The sequence below is a fragment of the Notolepis coatsorum genome (assembly GCF_963971535.1).
Source record: "Notolepis coatsorum genome assembly, chromosome: 6".
NCBI lineage: Eukaryota > Metazoa > Chordata > Actinopteri > Aulopiformes > Paralepididae > Notolepis > Notolepis coatsorum.
In genome coordinates, this window is record NC_140170.1 from 80,568,974 (window position 1) to 80,592,404 (window position 23,431).

The window sequence follows — 23,431 nt, forward strand, 5'->3', positions numbered from 1 at the left end:
GGTGCGTCTCACTATTCCGTCCGGGCACTCGTTTATCGTCCCTGGACTCAAGACACACACCGTGGTTATCGATCCGTTGCCATAACTCAATAATCCACATGATTTGATAGGGGTGGACGGTATAAACGGTATACGGTATAAACGGTATTAATTTGCTCTACGGTATGGATTTTGACTATACCGTGTAACCGGTAGAATAGCTCTAAAATAGCAATGACGTCATGTAACCACAGCGCAACTATTTCAATCGCATTTGCCCCTAAAAATAGATAGAATTAGTCATAGATAATAGATATGTGCAAACTGGAAAAAGTTATTTAGGAGGCTTCGCGCAGTGGCCGTGTCAACACGCAATTGTCATTTCATAATAAACACATATCACCGCGGCGCACAGCGAGTTTCAATTTCAGTTCCTGGCATTTTTAACCAGTGGAGAAAGGTAAGAGATGTCCCTATCGTTTTTCTTATATGAATTATTCTACGTTAATAAAACATACCTGGTGATCAACTACAGTTTGCTGTAAACATTATGATATGCGTGTAGTGTTATGATAACGACGGCTGCAGCGGGAGCCGGGAGGACGGCTGCAGGCAGCAGTGGATTTGCGAATAGCATGCAGCTGCAGAGCCGCAGAGCCAGCGGCGCTTTCAGGTCAGGTCCGCTCAACAGCGCCCCCCCCACCCAACGGCTGAAAGCTGTGACCAGACCTGAAAGCGCCGCTGGCTCTGCGGCTCTGCAGCTACATATGCTTCTAGCAAAATCCAGCATCCAGCCCGGCTGTTTGCAATGGGAGCAGCAAGGACTCGGGACTTATTTTATTTGGAATATAATGACTTTATACGCAAAAGTAGCCTAGTTTTAAGTTAAAATATTATAAATCTACATGCCTTGAGGATGTCATTCTTTATATAGCCTGCCTATCAGGCAAAAAAAATTATTCTAACGGAAACACTGATACCGTGATATATACCGTTACCGTATATGCTTCAAATTATACCGTGATATACATTTTAGACAATACCGTCCACCCCTATGATTTGGGCGTATATTAGTATTATACAAACCGGAACTGGATCGCATCGATCCACATCACATAACTGGGATCTGTTGGCTCCACTCTCATCGCCCATCGCTACGAGGAAGGTGCTGTGAGTTTCAGCGTTTTTCTTTATCATTTTCGATACAAACTGCTCTGATCTATATATCACCCATACTACATAAATCATTTAACGTCGGTCACGGAATTATAAACGACCCCCCCCCCCCCCCCCCCCCCCCCCTCCGTTCACCCGCGGATGATCAGTCATAACGCTTAGGACCATGTACAGTTGACATTTTTAATATAACGTTGATCGGTATCAAACGCCATTTGATAATCTAATATATGCATTTATGTCTATATCTCACATTCTAGGAAATACTGCAGAAAACGATAAAAACATATTTATACTCTAGACGGTATTTTCGTATGAATGTGTGAATGAAAAAGTAAAACAGTCCTACATCCTGAACGATAGCTAACCGATGTTGAATGGGCCATAGTAATGTCAATTTAGCAATACAATTAAAAAAGTTATAGCCCTGCAAAGAAGGTGAACATCTCCATAGACTTATAGTACTGGCAGAGAATGGTTTAGGATGATCAAAGTGGTGGCAGATAATGGGTTAAGAGGTCAATGTTTTTAAATATGTTTTTTTTGTAGCCAAGAGTAAAGACCATAACCCTATCAAAAACAGTAGTCAAATAGTATATTTTCATTTTTACCAATGTTTTATATGTTTTATCGGAAATACAAATTTATCGGAAAATGCTAATTATCGTAAAAACCGCAAGAAATTACTAAATCCAGATTCAACCCTGGCATTGGAAAGAGGAGCATTTTCCCCATCCATATATGTATGATTTGGCCATAATAAGGTCAAGGTCAAGGTCAAATATGAATTTATAATTAAAGTCGATTATCATTAATTACTGTATCTACAAATCCTTCTGTTTAATCATCTTCCCGCGGTTCATTTGCTTAGATTTTTTGTACACATGATCTCAATAAGGTGGTGAATGAGCTCAGTGAGCATTTTCTCGTGCCCTGTATAATTTTCTTTTTTTTAAACTTTGGCCATTCCGCTGGCTCTTTTGTGCGTTTATCGCATTTTCTCTGGTCAAGAATGACCGACAGAAACAGGTTTGAATGGGGGTAGATGGGGGAAGACACTCTGAGAAAGATACGGCTACAGTCCGGGATTCGAACTTGCCAACCCCAGATCCGTGACGAGCACGGTTGTCCCCGGCGCCGAAATAGCGCTTGAGGTACGCAGTGAGCTACTGGAGCTCCCTCCCTGTATCAATTTTGTATCATCATCATCAAAATCATAAATCATAATTAATCATAATTAATGTATTCATTACAATTTACTCAGCCTAGTAACAGACACAATATTTCTGACACTGGAAATACCCCCAGGTCCCTAGATATTCCTAGATACCAAGAACATGCAAATTGACCTTGCAGAAGTGGAGCAATCTTCCATTTACTTAGACATGTACCTTTAGGGCGACAACGGTCTACGGATTAACAGGTTAAACAATAATGTTAGTGATAGAAGGGAACTCATTTTGTGCAAAAATAGCCGATAATCCATTTTCCCAATGATAAATCCCTATACGGGTGGAACAACCAGTGACGTCAGACTACACCTCCCTATTGGCCTTCAACATAAATTTTTTGTTTCTATTACTTGCATCACATACTGTATATATATATAATAAATATAAGTATTTCTATCGAGAAAATACATAATAGCAGGCTTGATCCGATATATATAAAACCATTCCATATTCTCTTGGTCAATCAAGCTTCAAACCAGTGGAGTCAAGTTGTAGTCAGACAGAGTCAAGACCACAACGGCAGGCATCCGAGACCGAGTCAAGACTAGAGACCGACTGGAGCAGAGACAGTCAAGACCATGACTGACATTTTGTTGGTCTGTCGTCAAATTTGGCGCAAAAAATGTAAAGCATTTGTGTGTGTGTGTGTGTGTGTGTGTGTGTGTGTGTGTGTGTAGGGGTGTGTGTGTGCTCAATTAGGGCAAGAATTCTAATCATCATGATTGATATTGGAATCACAATTAGTAAACACAATTACAATTATTGATTTGAGAACATCATATGTACGCAGCGACAGTGGCTCTGGAGGTAGAGCAGTCGTCTGGTAATCCAGAGGTTCCCGGTTCGATTCCCGCTCATCCCGGGCAACGTGTCCTTGAGCAAGACACTTAGCCCCTAACTTCTCCCGATGAGCAGGTTGGCACCTTGCATGGTCACCTCGGCCGTCGGTGTGTGAATGTGTGAGTGAACGGGTAAAATGTGAGAAACAAATTGTAAAGCGCTTTGGATAAAAGCTGCTATATAAATGCAGCCATTTACCATCTACCATTTAACGACAGTGGATTCCAAGACAATACCTTCAAAACATGGTCTTGAGACTGATCTTGAGTGCTACTACAACATCCCTTCAAATGCAGTAGCATGATCTAACAGAGATAAAGGACCTCACTCTCTCCATCTGGATAGGCAACCCACTAATGTGTCCATGTCACATCAAACGGAAACAAGTCTAGAGCGCGCGCGCGCGCACACACACACACACACACACACACACACACACACACACACACACACACACACACACACACACACACACACACACACACACACACACACACACACACACACACACACACACACACACACACACACACACACACACACACACACACACACACACACACACACACACACACACACACACACACACACACACACACACACACACACACACACACACACACACACACACACACACACACACACACACACACACACACACACACCAGGGATGGCCTGATTGACCTGCCGCAAATCTTCATCGGCAGACATTCAGTATAAATATGAGATCATGCCGCAAAAAAGACTTTGAGCCGATTCTCGGCGGAGTTGGTGTCATTGTCGCATGCTAAATAACCTAAAACATGTTGGTGGTGTGGAACTATTACAACGTGTCTGAGACAGTAACACATACCATCTGTAATGTAAACTGACTTATAATACTGCTATAACAACAAACAATAACGCTATGGCTCATAGAAGACTGGTATCGGCGGTACAAAACGTTACCATGACATCCCTACCGCACACACACACAGTATTGACGTGTACATTATGAGTCACCAGCAGGCATGACAGGCCTCAGGCATGTACTCCCAGCAAGGGGACTGACAGGGGACTATCCGGACCATCACATCAACAAGCAGCCATGCCCCAGAGCCCCTCCCCCACACACACCACCACCCCACATACATGCTGTCACCCCCCCACACCTCTGATCCTGTCTGGGCACATCAGAGGCTCGGGCAAAATCAATCAAAGCAGTTTTAAACCACATCTGTCTGACAAAAACCTCTCTAAAACTTGACAAGACAATCTCGGGAGACGACTTTGTTCTCTGACAGAATGCCTTTTTTCTCCTTTTCCATCTCCTGCCTTTAAATAACATGTTTCTCCCTTATCACAGAGAGAGAGAGAGAGAGAGAGAGAGAGAGAGAGAGAGAGAGAGAGAGAGAGAGAGAGAGAGAGAGAGAGAGAGAGATATAGAGAGATAGAGCTACCCATATTTGGGATTGAAAATAAATCATAATGGAAACTTCAATATGGCTGTGAATGAATTGCAGGAGAAGGGAAGAAGGGCTTTTTATGCCATCAAAAGGAAAATTCCAATTGACATCCCAATTAGGACCTGGCTCAAAATTCTAAATTCCGTAATAAATCCAATAATATTATATGGCAGTGAAGTGTGGGGTCCATTAACTAACCAAGATTTCCCAAAATGGGAAAAACACCCATTATAAGTACTGCATGCAGAATTGTGCAAAAACCTACTTAAGGTCCACAGACACACTGCCAATAATGCATGCAGGGCAGAACTTGGCCAATACCCCCTAATCATTCAAATTCAAAAGCGAGCCATAACATTTTACACACACCTCCAATCAAGTGACCCCCACTCCTACCACTACAAAGCCCTTCAGAGCCAAGAGATGAACCCAGATAAGAGTCCCCTCTGCCAGCTAGTCAGAAATCTCTGCCCACAAATGCTTCAGGACAGATACCAAAAAAATCTGGCCCAACCAAATAATCTCAAAACAAAAAGAAAACTATATAGAATATTGGAACAAATCAACCAAATCTCAAAGTAAATTAGAATTATATTTGACCCTAAACAGAGAGTACATGGTGGCAGAATACCTGACTACTGTGAATGAGATAAAATTAAGAAAAACATTGACACGGTACAGACTGTGTGGACACAGTCTAGCCATAGAAACAGGCCGTCACAGGCAAAACTGGCTGCCCAGAGAGGCCAGGCTGTGTTCACTTTGCCATCAGGGGGACATTGAGACAGAACCTCACTTCCTGCTATACTGTGAGAAATACAAGGACCTAAGAGAAGTCTTCTTTGATAAAATAAACAAAATTGATGCACAGTTTATCCATCTCCCTGATCACCAAAAGCTACTATACATATGTGGGGAGAAAAGTCAGTGTACAGCATTAGCTGCAAAATATGTAGACGGTTGTCACAAAATAAGAGAACAAGCCCTGTAAATGTATCTGAATGGCCACACTTGAAAAATTACTACCCGATCGAGTGACTATTTTGTAAATTAATATGTTTCTTGTTGATTGTCCTTACTGTTATTACTAATATTATGATATTGTATTGCTTAATATATATGTTATTGTTTGTATGTTGAACTTGCTTTGGCAATAAGTATGTTAATATTTCATGCCAATAAAGCCTATTTGAATTTAATTGAATTGAGAGCGAGATACAGTCAGACTGATATAGAGAGACAGACAGAGAGACATTATGAAATATAGAGATAGAGAGAGATAAGCAGGCATACAGAGAGACAGCCAGATAGACAGATAGAGAGAGATACATACAGACAGAGAGAGATACAGACAGATGAGAGAGAGATAGAGATAGAAAGAGACAGACATACAGACAGACAAACAGAGAGAGATAGAGAGATATATAGAAAGAGAGAGACATACAGACTGAGAAAGAGAGACAGACATATATACTGTACAGAGAGACAGATACAGATCCATAGAGAGACTGAGAGAGAGATATATAGATAGAGCGAGATACAGACATATATAGAGATAGAGACAGACAGACATACATAGAGATAGATATATAGATATAGAGATAGAGAGAGATACAGACATATATAGAGATAGAGATAGAGACAGACAGACATAGAGAGCGATATATAGATATAGAGAGATAGATACAGACATACATAGAGATATAGATAGAGACAGACATACAGACATATAGAGATATATAGATATAGAGATAGAGAGAGATACAGACAGATATAGAGATAGAGATAGACAGACAGACAGACATAGAGAGAGATATATAGATATAGAGATAAAGAGATAGACAGACAGACAGACAGACAGACAGACAGACAGACAGATATACAGACATACAGACAGACAGACAGACAGACAGACAGACAGACAGACAGACAGACAGACAGACAGACAGACAGACAGACAGACAGACAGACAGACAGAGAGATAGATAGAGAGGGGTTGAGAATAACAGTTAATACTGCGGGACTGGGGGCATCCTGGTGGCTCACACATATAGTACCATAATAATCCCAACTGTGGGTTTGAATCTGACCCTTGACCTTTGTTGTTGTTTGTCATCAACCTCCCCCCTTATATCTCTTCCTCATCTTTCCTGTAGTATTATATCCAATTAAGCAGAAATACTGAAAACATAAATGACCGATATACCTAGTACTACAGTATAGTAGTGTACTGTATGTTACGGGAAATGTGAGAAAACAGTGTTTTTGCACATTTCCCGGGATATACTGTATGTACGTACTCCGTCAGGTGTGTAAATGTGATATACTGTATGTACGTTCTCCGTCAGGTGTGTAAATGTGATATACCGTATGTACGTTCTCCGTCAGGTGTGTAAATGTGATATACCGTGTGTACGTTCTCCGTCAGGTGTGTAAATGTGATATACCGTGTGTACGTTCTCCGTCAGGTCTGTAAATGTGATATACGTTCTCTGTCAGGTCTGTAAATGTGATATACCGTATGTACGTTCTCCGTCAGGTCTGTAAATGTGATAGACGTTCTCCGCCAGGTGTGTAAATGTGATATACCGTATGTACGTTCTCCGTCAGGTGTGTAAATGTGATATAACGTATGTACGTTCTCCGTCAGGTGTGTAAATCTGTATAGTATTGCACAAAGGATCCGTTCAATTGCCTCCCACACGCGTGCCCATAGCATGGTGAGTGCATGTTTAGTTTCTGATGAATGACCAAATATTTGCTGTTTCTCCAGAAAGTGATCTCTATTTCAGCTCAGGGTCAGGCGTGACGTCTCCAGGGAGGTCATGGTTCGATTTCTAAACAAACGTGTGTAAAAGGATGTAGAGAACTGAATCAGATTAGGATATAAACCACCAAATGTTCACTGTATTAGAGCCTTATTAACAGATCAATGGCCATACACGCTCACATTTACCGACAGGGAATGTGCATATATCCCAAGAAAAATCTGATTTCCCCACGATTACCACATACCATGCATACTGTGGTGCTATGGTGTTCATGGTGTGCTACTGTACGGTTATACCATGCATACTGTGGTGCTATGGTGTTCATGGCGTGGTCCTGTACGGTAGGGCTGCACGATTTTGGGAAATAATCTAATTGCGATTTTTCTGACAGATATTGCGATTGCGATAAAATTTGCGATTATAATAATAATTGTTTTTAAACAGCCCCACAGAGGTTTATTGTAAAATGCGGCTTGCATCTGGCATAAGCGGTGGGTCTTTTCGGGACACAGAGCCTGAAAATGTTTCTTTTTACCTGGGAATCGATACCGGTACCCAACGGTACCTTTTTTTCTGTACTTTACTCTCCCTCTCTGAAGTCTAAACTTCACAACACACAATCTAAAACCACTTACCTCTCTCTCCCAAACCGATCTTGTATCTCAATGGGACTTCATGGTTAAAAAATATATAAAAAAAATAGCGTTCCCGACGCTAATTTCATCATTACAAATCGCAATTTCGATTTAAAATCGGTTAATCGTTCAGCCCTACTGTACGGTCATACCATGCATACTGTGGTGCTATGGTGTTCATGGTGTGGTACTGTACGGTCATACCATGCTCTGGTCTCCTCCGGTCTTGGTGTAGGTCTTCTCGTTGGGCCCATCGCTCCTCTCCCAGCTGTACGACACCATGTAGGTGAAGACGGGCGGGTGGTAGACGGTCAGCGGGCGCTCCCAGCTCACCAGCAACGCTGTGCGGTTCAGAGGCCGGATCTTGATGTTCACCGGGGCGCTGCTGCAAACTGGGGAGGAAGAGGAGGCGAGGGAGAGTGAGGAAGAGTGAGGAGGGGGAGAGGGAGAAGAGGGAGAGAGTGGAGGAAAATAACAAAATAAACAAAATGACAGACGAGCAACAAGACAAAACAGCGCCTCTGTAACAGGACGCTCAATAGGGAGGTGTTGCTTCAGCACAGCACTGACAGCAGACAAACAGACCTGCTGGATGCCAACACTGTGAATGAATTAATGAATGAAAACTTTATTTAACAGATTGCAGAATGGGTACAATACAGTACGGCTCAATACACACAATTGTTAAGGGGATGCAGACCAGAGAAAGACGTTTGTCTTGTTTACATCAGGGTCCCCCATTTTCAATTCATAGTGACATTTATGACATACACAACATACATGACATCATGACATTTATGGCATAGGGACATACATGACATACAGTACGGTTACATTTGTGACATCTAAACAATATGCAAATATACAGTACTGTTACCCAGAGATCCTAACAAAGATTATATACATATGATGGGGAGGAGACTGTACATTAGGAGGGGGTGGGTGGGAGAAAACAATATACATACAGTGGACAGCTTTCTATCCGACTCTGATTGATTGATTGATTGAAAACTTTATTAACAGATTGCCGAATGGGTACAGTACAGTACAGCTCAATATACAATTGTTAAGGGGATGCAGACCAGAGAAAGACTTTTGTCTGGTTTACATCAGGGTCCCCCATTTTCAATTCATCGTATTGCTTTCTGTATTCACAGTCCTACCAGCTATGTGCCATGGTGACCATGACCAATGCATTGTGTGTGTGTGTGTGTGTGTGTGTGTGTGTGTGTGTGTGTGTGTGTGTGTGTGTGTGTGTGTGTGTGTGTGTGTGTGCGTGCGTGCGTGTTCAGTGGTGTGTGCGCTTTTTTACCCACTATCCTCGCTGACAACAAATATTCCTAGTTGGGAAGGATTTCTTTCCCCCCTCTTTCTATCCTTGTGGGGACATCGGTCGGTCCGTGCAAGGAACGAGGGGTTATTTAAGGTCAGGGTGAGGGGGTAAGGGGACGGATGTTGATATAAAATGTGGCTGCGTGCATCTGCATTATATTATGCACGTTCACGTGTGGGGGCGTTGAAAGGCAGGTAGCCTGTGGAGGGGAACGACCATCATGCTGGCTGAATCATTCAGCTGTTTCCACTGGAAAAGCCTTGAACAAGACAGAATAATACCGAAGGTCATAAGGACACACACACAGAGACACCCGTCCCAATGCTCAACAGGGTCTAAGACAGGACGTGTGACAGTACATCTACCTCTGTGGGTCGGCATGGTGTCTGGTCCGGACTCCCATCTTATCTGTGGAGGCTTTATGCCAGCGAGTCTGCCGAGAGCTCGGACAGAATACTAAACGGGTAGTCTCTGTACAAGACACGTGGTGCAAGATACCAACGTTACCGGCTCCTATCTGGCCGTCCGTAAGAAAAGAAGCACGCCGCTTTTTAACTTAGGCTCGACACCAGCATCGGACCACACCTCCCTTCTCACGTTATCCCCATCGATTTCGTTTTGAGCATGTCAGTATCTCACGTTACATTCCCCCAAAACAACAACTCAATTTATCGTTATGTCTAGGAATAAACGAGGAATGGGATGAACATGCCAAATGCTGTGTTATAACACCTGGTATTTGTGTGTGTTTTTTCCCCTCACTATCTTTAGCTAGTTTAGACGAATGTGGTGTCGGATGCTGGCAAGGAGCCAAGATGTAAAGTCATACCACTGGTCCGCTGTTATCCTTCAGAGAGGTCGGTCAGTTATGTGGAAGCATACCTATGACAGCCAGTTCCCTCAGTGAGCCTCAAGGGGGCAATGTAGGCTACAGTAAAAGGATATATTTACAGAGGAAGGACCCCCCTCAATGCCAGGGGGCCAGTCCCAACTTATCAACCGCAGACACGGTATCCTGTCAAGGAGAAAATATGTCACCGTTTTCCGAGAAGAGAGCGGGGGCGGGGGTGAGGTGGGGGTATTCAGTGGGAGGCAGCAAAGGGGACACAGAGGAAAATAAGACTAGGTCCAAACCTAGTATATAGCTGGATCATGTGAGGTCAATGTTCAAAATTGTGGCCAATTTGTTACAGGGATAGTCAGTGGTAGTGTCTATAATGTGAATTCATGGAATATGCATCTGCACTTTTTTGCAGTGGTCGTCCCAGTAATATTTGTGGTTAAAGTCTCACATCACACAACATGGTTAAGCTATGTCTGTTCTAGTGACTATGTCTGGTTAACTCCCGCTCCTCTTTCACCCGTTTCCATCTGCAGATGTCTCTAGTTTTCCCTCTGACTCTGTTTTGTCACTGGGAGTGTTATTTGAGGTGCTTTAACTGTGCATTCTCCTTCATGGCTCTCGGCACACGGAGAGCTGCTTGCTCTCGTACTCTGCTCTGCGCTGGACTGTTATACGCTGTATTGATTAGTTTTGAAAGAGCAACAGCCGAAGCAAGACGGAAGCCGACCAATCGTGTAACTTCAGTGACGCCGCCGGTCACCTGATACAGCGGTCCATCCGTGTAACTTCATCACTGTGATGCTATTCTCATAGGTAAATAGGCCATTTTGCTAACGTTGGCTTGCCTTGTAACATAGCATTATCTGATTATCAGAGCTTCGGCGCTATATACACAATACTAAAACTGAAAGTTGGCTTCGAGGAAACGCATGGCACAAATGACCCATCAAAAATTAAGGCAGTCGCAGGCAATCTCAAGCTTCACAGCGCTCCTGGGCCAAACAGTCAGTTGTTAACTGGTTAGCTAATGCTGCTAACTAACTAGCTAGGCAAATGTTAGCTGCTTAATCCCTAAATCACGTTGTCCGAACAGTTCATAAATCCCTCTGGTATTTTGTTTTCTGTTCCAAGAGATCCTCCAGCATTTAGCTACATCAAAAAGCTGCTTCACTGTGATGAGTGGCAGCTACAAGCTACCCAGCCAGCTAGCTTGTTGCGTGCCTGGTCAGAGTGTGTGCCGGAGGCCAAGACGAGGCCACACTGCCTACAGCCCTCATTCAGGAAACACCTGAATGGCCTTTTGAGCTGAATGCAACACTATTCACGTGACCCATGGGGTAGCCTGAAACTCAAGAGCACCATTGGCCAGTTGTTGGACTTCAGCGCACCAGTTAGCCATGTCTTACAAAGCACAATTGTAAAGCTGGCCACTGCAGGTCCAGCCAACAAGGAGAGGAGGAGAAGGTGGAGGAGACGGAGAGGGAAGAGGATGAGGTGGAGGAGAGGGAAGAGGAGGGGGACGGGGAGGTGAAGGGAAAGCTGGGGGCGTTGACGAGGCATGACAGGTGTGAAATGCAGTGTCCTCCGATGGATGTCCTGTGTCAACTTAAATAGCTCACCGACGGTTCTTCTTCAGCCAAGGGGACTATCACCTACCCTCATCATCAAGTGTGCTTACGTGCACTTTCATATTTCTGGTATACATTCCGTCTAGGAGTTGGCACATTTGAACGCTACATCATGTTGATAATATATTCCGGTAGGCTCAGATACCAACTTTGATAAAACCCCAATACGATCTCAAACATGATCTCTGAAGAGTCGCACATAATTGTACGGTAGATTGCCTTTCAGAACTGTTGTCACCCTGGGTGAAGATTAACCAAAATAACCAAAATAAAATAAAATAAAAAAATTATGGGCTATATTCTGTGCACCAAAAATACAACATAGTGTTATTTTATGTAGAGGCAATGGTTCAGAAACAGTTCATTTCTAATGCATTATAAACTTTATTGTACAAAGGAAAATATTATTGGTAAGTATCGGCTCCCTTGGTTGCAAAACAAATGCAATCCCTCTTATAAGTTGTTGTTTGTTAAATTTCACTCATATTCAGTATAATTGCTTTTGAGGTAATCAAATATAGATCACACAGTTTATGGTACAGGTACACCAGCGGCAGCCCCTGCATAATAAGGTTTGGCCATTATTTAGTCTGGAATACATTCTTACTTAGTGTGGAATACATGGTCGACGTGTGAATTACTACACTGTTGAGACTCAGCACTTTCACTGTTGAGGGAGTAACCTTGCCTAAAATGATACATTTCCTACTATTGTACATCAAGATTAAGATGTCATGCCAGGGTAATATCAAATTGCTCTCATCCCTGTCTCAGGAGATAATTGCAATAAGAAATCTGACTCTCAGTATGTCTTTACCCAGCGACAGTTTTTGGTTATTTAGTTCCTCCAGAGTCTCATACTCTTGACGTTTCATTAGTCAGCGATGTAGAGCTCAATATTCCACAAGATTCTGAAAACCTAATAAAAGTACAACAAGCTGTATTAAAATGCAACTCTTGAGAAATATGAGTTTCATCAGCTAGATTGGTTCCATTATATGTAATTATGCGGAATCTAAATGTCATTTATAAACAATTAAACAACATTTGATCAATAATTCTGGAGGGCAGGTTGTGGCATCACACCAAACTACTTTCTCTATTACTGAGAGGCAATCAGTGAAAGAGTCCCAATAATAGACCCATTGTTCACCATGACCATTACAAAGTGTAAGGAGGTATGGTAGAGGACCCAAGTGCAGGACATAGGCAAGAGGCAGATGCCTAAGTAAAATGCCAACACTGGGTATAGTTATTGCAGGCAGGGAGGCAAAGTACAGAAGAAACAGGAAGAGAACATTGGTTTGGAAGAACAAAACGATTAACAAGCAGCAGCTAGTAAACATACAGACTACAAAGACAGATGAACCACCGGACAATGACTGACTGAGGGGGGAGGGACAAATGAGACACAGCTGGGGCAGACGAGTAGGGTTGGGCATCGTTTGGATTTGAACGATTCCGGTTCCGATTCCGATTCTCCATATCGATTCCTGTTCTGAACGATTCTCGATTCCGATTCTTTGAGGTGCAGGTCACAGCTTATTTCGCAGGAGAATTTTTTTTTTTTGAAAATTTAAAAAAAATTTCATACTATTCACATTTTCAGTTGACTTGATACAGTTTAATTTGGTTGCTGTACTGTAACTAGGGTATTAATTAACAAAGTATAAAAAAAAAAAAAAAAAAATAAAAAATTACGAATCGAAATGCAGGTATGTTACTTCCGGTTCCAGAACCGGAAGTTAGTAACCGGTTCCTAATTAGAACCGGTTTTCGGTGCCCAACCCTACAGACGAGACGGATACTTCACATAGATCTGTTGCACCTACAGTAGGTGGAAAACACAAGGACAGGGAGATAAACACTAGGGGGAGGGGGAGACAAAGAAACAGAGGTGAAAGTCACAACTGTGACAGGACCCCCTGCCTCAAGGGACGGTTCCTGACATCCCACAAGGTCGACCAGGAAGGGCCATGGCGGCGAAGGATGGGGGAAGTGCAGCAGACAGGCACGCAGACAAGGGAGTCAGTCAGGGAGGCGGATAGGCAGGGAAGGAGCTGATGAACCTCCGGGAAATCCACCAAGCCCAATTTCACCCAAATGCGTAGGCTCCGCCACAAGAGCTTGGGTACTCTCGGCTCCAACCGAGAAGTCTCAGCCTAGTTGACTGCGGCGGCGTCAGCTGAATGTGACATGACAGGGCGGAAGAGTAGAGGGCAGAAGGGGCCCTGGATAGCTGTCACTTCGAGGAGAGATACCGAAGCTGAAGACATATCTCCTCCAACAGCTGCCTGGTTGGAACTTTGAGGAGAGATACCGAAGCTGAAGACATATCTCCTCCAACAGCTGCCTGGTTGGAACTTTGAGGAGAGATACCGAAGCTGAAGACATATCTCCTCCAACAGCTGCCTGGTTGGAACTTTGAGGAGAGATACCGAAGCTGAAGACATATCTCCTCCAACAGCTGCCTGGTTGGAACTTTGAGGAGAGATACAGAAGCTGAAGACATATCTCCTCCAACAGCTGCCTGGTTGGAACTTCGAGGAGAGATACCAAAGCTGAAGACATATCTCCTCCAACAGCTGCCTGGTTGGAACTTTGAGGAGAGATACAGAAGCTGAAGACATATCTCCTCCAACAGCTGCCTGGTTGGAACTTCGAGGAGAGATACCAAAGCTGAAGACATACATGTATCTCCTCCAACAGCTGCCAGTGACGTCCACTCACCACCTCTAGGGCCGTATTTCATGTCACAAATAGATCAATACAGTCCGTATCAATTAATGTTGCGTTTCTTTTTCAAATATAGCCAAGAGTAATGACCCTAATCAAAACAGCAGTCAAGGTGTATATTTTCAGCACTACGTTTGTTAACCAATGTTTTTAAGTATTTTTAGCAAAATATGAGTTTATAAGAATCTCAGAGCATTGCATTGGAAACTGGATGATTCAGACACGAGGAAATTAAGCTCTCATGAAATCGTTTTAGTCCTAAAACGTGCGTCACATGACAACCAGAAGAGGGGCGGGGCCTGTCATTGATGTTAATGATGATGATGATTATTATAATGTGAGTGTTCTTCCGCGTATGAGTTAGATCTAGACACGAAGCTGACGCGAGCGGACTTGGATCAGAGACTTTTCATCCCTCCCTCACCCTCGCCGGTGGGGGAGGGGAGATGACACATCATCATTAGCTTCGGCTAACGGGAGAAGGGTTTTGGCTAACGACAAGGCCTTAGCCACCATTGGACTGAACAGCAGAAGAGACAATAGAATAATAGATTTAGTTCCCAAAGACTTTCTCAAGGACAATACGAAATGCGTAACATCTGAGGCTTTTGTTTATATAATAAACAACGTTTTCAAGAAAGGTACTACGCTGACAGTGTGAATTATTACGTTTACGGATTGCATTAAAGGGGGAATGACCACAATATACAGCCAGTATGAGAGGACGTCGGAGAAATAAAACACAACGCAGAGTCAACGGATAAGGAGGTGATAAGTGGCGGATTGTGGTTTTGATCGAAATCTAACACTAGTGATGCGATGTGAAAATTGTGGCCGATACCGATAACGGATATTAATATTGCTGTTCTGGCCGATACCGATATTTACCGATGTCGATATCTCTGTATAGAAAACACTTTTTTATGATAATCAAATAAAGAGCTATTTTCCAAAACGCATTTTATTTTTACTTTTGTAACTTATTTTCAGAAATGACTGATATTTTTAAACTATTTAAGGCAAAACATTTTTTTTTTTTAAAAGATAAAATAAAATAAAAAATATATATATATATTTTTTGGCCCATATCGGCCCTATCTTGATATCGGACTGATACCGATGTGTAAAAAACTGCCATATCGGCCGATATTATATCGGCAGCCGATATATCGTGCATCACTAGTTGTGGCAATCATTTTTACAAACAATAGCTTGCAGCAACGTATTGAAAAAATAACTATAAACTATTAAACTAGTTCATTTTTTTAACCATGCACTTTAGTTAAAGATGTTGAATTATGAACTATGAACTGAACTAGTTCATTTAAAAATTTGTGAACTGGGGCGGCTACGTGGCGTAGTGGGCAAGGCGCTCGCCACGAATGCGGAGACGCTGGGATCGCCTGTTCGATCCCAGCGCTCCACATTGCTTTCAGTTTAGCTGGTCGTTCATACTAATACACATTGGCCGTATTAGGGGGTGGGAAACTGATGGGTGGGGATCGGGCGTTGTGGACAGCGACTCTTACAGGTCGGTTGGTGCGCCTGCACAGTAGAATCAGGAAGTGTCGGGGGCAGCGTGAGCCTCCCACGCGCTACTCCTCGCCACTGAGAGATCGAGCTGCGCAGGTGAAAAGATGCGACTGCTGTTACCTCAAGTACCGGAGGGGACTTGTGCTATGTATGACTTAGTCCACATTGCAGCCGGCTTGTGGGAGGCAAGAAACAGCGTTCGTGACAGGGGAGGGTTGAACTGGATGATACAAAAAAAATTGGGATGGGAGAAAATATAGAAAATGGGAGAAAAAGTGGATAAAAAAAAATAAAATTGTGAACTGAACTAGTTCATGTAGAATGTGAACTTTCCCAACACTGGCGTCCAGCAACATGGCCAACCGACTTTCCTGAAGGAGGGGAACTAACTGAAAACTAAAGAGTCAAACTGCCCCTGTGGATCACCAATCATGGCAGCACAGAGCCTGATTACAAAAGCATTGTGTACATTTGTAAAATTCTGCGTCAAAATTCTATTTCTATGATTATGGACTTTACTACATCATTATATTTATATGGTTATGGACTTTACTACATTGTTCCATTTCTATCGTTATGGACTTTACTACATTATTCTATTCATATGATTATGGACTTTACTACATTATTCTATTCATATGGTTATGGACTTTACTACATCATTATATTTATATGGTTATGAACTTTACTACATTATTATATTTATATGGTTATTAACTTTACTACATTATTATATTTATATGGTTATTAACTTTACTACATTATTATATTTATATGGTTATTGACTTTACTACATTATTCTATCTCTGGTTATGGACTTTAGGTTACTACTGTTCTTTTTACTTCACTATATAAATGGGCTCTGTGCTGATGGGCTGTCTATAGACTACTACTGTTCTTTTTACTTTGCTATATAAATGGACTTTGTGCTGATGGGCTGTCTCTAGGTTACTACTGTTCTTTTTACTTCACTATATAAATGGACTGTGCTGATGGGCTGTCTATAGGCTACTACAGTTATTTTTACTTCACTATATAAATAGACTCTGTGCTGATGGGCTGTCTCTAGGCTACTACAGTTCTTTTTACTTCACTATATAAATGGACTGTGCTGATGGGCTGTCTCTAGGCTACTACAGTTCTTTTCACTTCACTATATAAATGGACTCTGTGCTGATGGGCTGTCTCTAGGCTACTACAGTTCTTTTGACTTCACTATATAAATGGACTCTGTGCTGATGGGCTGTCTATAGGCTACTACAGAGACGCTTGAGGCACTTGAATTGCCAGAGGAAACCATTAATGGCAATAATACACTGCTTGTGATTTTGCCATGTGTATTAATAGCTACGGTTGTCATGGTAACGTTGGTCAGGCATTTTCAAAGCTTGTAAATGGCCTATTAGTAGCCCAGTGTTGGTTTGGTTGAGGAACAGGATGTTTTTGTAATGTGGGGCTCTTTCAGAAATATATTTAGTCAATGTGGCTCCTGAGTTGGCCAAGTTGGAGTACCACTGCCCTGGAGTCTCCATCCATTATGCTAAGTGCTGGTATCAAAAGCTGGTGTGTTTATGTGCTTCAATGGGGGCAGGCTGATTGTGGTGTGGTGGGCTGGTCTGGGTCAAACAGTCCAGGGCCATTTTTTACTCTGTCCCGGACTCCACGTCTAATCTAGAGAAGCTGAATTTGCACTGAAGTAAAAGTAATGTTATTGATATTATTTTCTTTCGTCTTTTTCCACATTCTTGGCATTGAGGTAATCCAAAAGTAACCAGATTACACAACTTTTATATTGAGATACTTAAGAGTAAATTACTGAATACATAACCTGTAACTGTAACGGAACACATGACATCCCGACTCTGCAGGGGAGTCTACCTAGATTGGCCTTATAGATAAAAACGCACCAGTGACTAAGCCGGCATCACAGCGTGTTAGTGAACCGAGCAGCCAGTTGACTCTGGAGAACAATATGCAGTGATGAGTGACAGCTCCACAGTTTGTACTGCAGTTTGTACTAAGAACAGACAAAAATGTAGCTTCAACCAGTCTTCATGAGAGAAAATAAGATTCCGTGCACGAGGCTTATAAAATGGTAAATGGTGCATTTATAAAGCGCTTTTGTTCCTCACATTTGACCCATTCACTCACACATTCACACACCGACGGCGGAGGCAGCCGTGCAGGGTGCCAACCTGCTCATCGGGAGCAGTTAGGGGTTAAGTGTCTACTCTTGCTCAAGGACACTTTGACACACTGCCCGGGAGGAGCAGGAATCGAACTGGGAACCTCCAGATTACCAGACGGTTGCTCTACCTCCCGAGCCATTGGCGCCCCAGAGAGGTGGTCATCAATTGAACCATATAACTAAATTTTTTTATATTCTGGGCAGCCCATGTATTCACAGTTGTAGAGTCAGTCCATATCACTTGGAGTGTGAACGTGTTATATCACAAGAAAGTACTCAACATCTTCTATATTTGACTATGAATGTACACTCGTACTTACCATCTTTAGATATTACAATTTGAAAAGGAAAATGAGTCATGTGGTTTTATTACCTCTTTGTCTGAGGTAATAAATGGTGGTCAATGTCCCTGCATATCTGGGACATTTCTTCAAAAAATATTTGGCGTAGAAAACATGGCAAAAATGTATGATGATTATATACTTTCACATTTGAAGCCTGACAACTTCAAGAGTACATAATCAGAGCAGCACAACTGTACCACATACCTCTTTAACATCACCTTCAATCAGAGCAGCATAACTGGACCACATACTGTACCACTTTAACATAACCTTTAATCAGAGCAGCATGACTGGACCACATACCACTTTAACATAACCTATAAAGGTCAATGGGTCGAGGATTGAATGCTCCCAAGCACTGGAATACACAAACGTCATGTAGAATGCATACTTTTACTTTAGATACTTAAGTACATTCAATAGCAAATACATCTCACATTTCACTGTATGCCCTGGTCGCATGTGACAAATAAACCTCTTGAATCTTGAATCCTAAGTAACATTTTAATGGAGTACTTTTACTTTTACCAGAGTACTCATTTATCTGGGTATTTATACTTCTACTTAAGTAAAGGAACTAAGGAACCCGTGTACCTCTTGCACCACCGCTGTCCAGACAGAGCTACACTCAAAGTGCTTATTCACTAGGACAGATGATCATCTGTTGGGAGGAATAAAACACGAGAACATAATGTACAACCTGGCCCGCACACATTAGCTCTAACACACCTGTAACTGAACAGACGAGCTGAGGCATCGTTTTTTTAAGCCTGGGCTGGATCTCAAGTTGTTTTACATGGAGACCTGATGAGGACCCAGCGGGGTTGAAATGCTGTCTTAATCAATACGGAGGTGTATTGCAGCTAAACCGTGCACCTTCCAGACTCTGTACTTAAGTTAACTCATATTATAAGGGCAAATTAAAAATTATATTATAAGAAAATACCAGATGATAATAAAAACAATATTAAGGGAATATGGAAGTTATTAAACAGTATTATAAGAAACAGTACCGCAGCTAATAATTATCCAAAATATTTCATTGATGATGACAAAGATAATTATAATATACAAGATGTGGCCAACAGCTTTAATACATTCTTTGTAAGCGTTGGACCCGATCTTGCAAAAGAAAATTACTGATCCTGGGACAGCTGGTAAAAAAATGGAGGGATTGTTGGAGAGAAATCCCAGTTCAATGTTTTTTAAAGCAGTGGATGGAAAATAAATGTTGGACATTGTAAATAAATGTAAGAACAAAAAGTCCACTGATTGTGATTACATTGATATGACATTAGTGAAAAAGGTCATTGCTGGGATATCAAAACCATTGACATACATCTGCAATCTATCATTTCAAAGTTCAAACTGGTTCATTTCCAGATGAAATGAAAACAGCTAAAGTCATACCACTGTATAAAACTGGGAGGAAACACCACTTCACAAACTATAGACCTGTCTCTTTACTCCCACAATTCTCCAAAGTACTCAAACAACTTTTTAACAACAGGTTAAATGCTTTCTTAGATAAGCATTAACTACTCTCTGATAGCCAATATGGGTTCAGAGCAAACAGATCAACGCCACTGGCAATAATAGAAACAATAGAGAAAATCACAAATGCCATAGACAAAAAACAATATGCAATTAGAGTATTTATTGATCTAAAAAAAGCATTTGACACAAGCAACCATGGTATATTAATTAACAAATTGGAAAAGTATGGCATCAGGGGAGTAGTACTAGACTGGATCAAAAATTATCTAAATAAGAGACAACAGTATGTGAAACTGGGTGATTGCTCTTCAATGTGTTTGGACATTGCTTGTGGTGTCCCCCAGGGTCAGTGTTGGGGCCAAAATTATTTATACTGTATATCGATGACATAATATGTAAAGTGTCCAAGTTACTGAAATGAGTTTTGTTTGCTGATGACACAAATATTTTCTGTTCTGGGGATAATTTAAATAAACTGCAGGAGGACATTACGCAGGAAATGTTTAAACTTAAAATATGGTTTGATTTCAACAAATTGTCATTAAATGTATCTAAGACCAAAATAATGCTGTTTGGAAATTGGAGGAAAGATATATGTGTACAGATAAAAATAGATGGAGTGGAAATTGAAAGAGTGTCTGAAATAAAATTTCTTGGTGTCACGATTGATGATTTTTTTTTTTGGAAATCACATATCAAACATATTCAAACCAAATTGGCAAGGAACATTTCAGTAATAAACAAAGCAAAGCAGGTCCTGGATCACAAATCACTTCACATTATCTACTGTTCACTAGTTTCACCATATACTGCGTTGAAGTCTGGGGAAATAATTATAAATGCTCATTACACCCATTAACACTTTGAGTGCCAGCGACGCGTTTTGTCGTTAGTTCATGCCGCCAGTTGAGTGCCGGCAACGCTATATAGCGTTTGTTTGTCGTATTTTTTTTATTAGCGATTTGAATTCATATTTCATCAATCAAGCCTCACGCTAGTGTTGCAGACACTCTGAGCTCAATTGGGAAAATACCGCCCCCTATCGTCTCCCTGTGTAACTGCACTCTGGTTGGTTTAGACCAGTGGTGCCCAACCAGTCGATCGCGATCGACAGGTAGATCGCGGGCTGATTTCAAGTAGATCTCGATTAATAAAATTAGATTATAAAATAAATAAATAAATAAAATAAAAATCTTTAATTTTTTTTGCAAAATCAACTCTGCCTCTCCTTGTTAACTACAACAAGCAATGCTGTTTGTTATTTAAGATGAGGTCGGACTCGGCACTGACAGATTTGTGTTCATTATGCTGCTTTTATAAAGCCTCAAATGACGGCTTACAATATACAATTTTGGCTGGTAGCTCTCGGCTAGGTGGTAAATTAAAAAGTAGATCTTGGTTCAAAAACGGTTGGGCACCCCTGGTTTAGACTGATGGGGGGGGTCTTCGCTGACCCTCAGAACAGCGTGGATTATGTATTTCCAGCACCCAACGCTGAATCAATAAACGCGATCGATATTTGGATTGGCGATCAGGAATTGGAATAATCTTTTTGGATAACATCTGATCTGAGGTAAGGAATCTATTTTACCAGTCTTGGGGTAATCAGAGCTTTTTTCACAGATATATCAACGTGTCCTATGTGTGTGTGTGTGTGTGTGTGTGTGTGTGTGTGTGTGTGTGTGTGTGTGTGTGTGTGTGTGTGTGTGTGTGTGTGTGCTCGCTGATCAGGAAATGAGAGAATATACTTTTCAGATCGCTTCTATAGCGTGCATAAGTACACATATACTATCGATAATCTAGCGTTTATTTGAAAACGATTCATAAATAGGCCGAAAAATGACAACGTTTTTGTGTATGCCAGAATATTCCAGTAAATGCCGTTTATCACGGAATCTATATATTTTCCTGAAAAACGAGGGCTTTTCAAAATGCTATAAAACGGAAATGAATCCATTAAAAAACAATCCGTTTCGACAATGTTGACTGCAAACAAGTCATTGATAAGCGATGGGCAGATTAGACACATAGCCATAATTTAAGACAGAGATTATGCGTTCAAAACGCTATCATTGAAGTGGGTGGCGGCATTCAACCACGTTTTACCATGTTCACCAGTGGTAATCAAAGTGTTAACACAGTCTGTGCCAACAACGTAAAAAGTCGTTATTGGGCGCCGACGGTTGAGTGCCAAAAATGTAAAAAGTCGATCTTTTTACTCTACAGACTTGCCCAGAGCGATCTGCATCATTTTCGACCATCCCCACACATTAGAACTGCAATGCCGATCGACTATCACCAGGTGGCGGTATCGTCCGTGTCTGAACTGCGATGGCTTGGGTTTAATCACACTTACTTTATAGATTCACATTGATCGCCTAGAAATTCTGTAGTAATCACGATGGTGATGCGATCACTTGGAATTATTCTTCTTGGAATACTTTCTGGCTAAGGTAAGGTACATTATATGTCTATTTTACCGAATCTGAAACGTGTTTTACTAACGATTACAGTTCTGTGTTTCACCGGACGAAAAACATGCTCAGCAAACGCGATCATAGTTTTGAGTTAAAACGACCCTTGATGATTTTGTGATGGTATATGTGATGGTATATAGACATATTATACAACGGCATGCAAATTTCTCGATTCTGATTGGCTGAAACAGTCCATTTACACGTATGTATCCGTCACATTACACGCTCCTGGTCCCAGGACCCGCCCACAACCGAATCACATCACTCCGCCGTTCGACTTTGTAGAGGGAGCGGAGAGGGGAGGAGACGAGAGGGGACAATAATCTTTACAAATGGATATGGTGATAGCGTCATAACGACTAAATATAAACAGATTCTGTCACGGCGAATGTCTTAGTCTCTTACACAATGTTGGATTGTGTAATCTATGGGTCATGAATCATTGTGGAACAAAAGAAAAATCGCAGATTGATTGATTGATTATTTGCAATTTAAAATAAATAAATTCTTCCTTCCCCCTGACTGCAGCAGAGCTCACTCTCACACTGTCTGACACACCCACCCACCCACCCACCCACCCACCCACCCACCCACACACACACACACACACACACACACACACACACACACACACACACACACACACACACACACACACACACACACACACACACACACACACACACACACACACACACACACACACACACACACACACACACACACACACACACACACACACACACACACACACACACACACACACACACACA

General features: G+C 41.8%; 1 protein-coding gene across 1 annotated transcript in view; it reads right to left on the minus strand.

Moving 5' to 3' along the window:
• ca16b (carbonic anhydrase XVI b) overlaps window positions 1-23,431 on the minus strand; it is a 427,352-nt gene that overhangs the window by 49,781 nt on the left and 354,140 nt on the right. Inside the window, 1 exon segment of the mRNA XM_084315656.1 lies at window positions 8,283-8,470. Coding sequence (XP_084171782.1) covers window positions 8,283-8,470 — 188 coding nt within the window.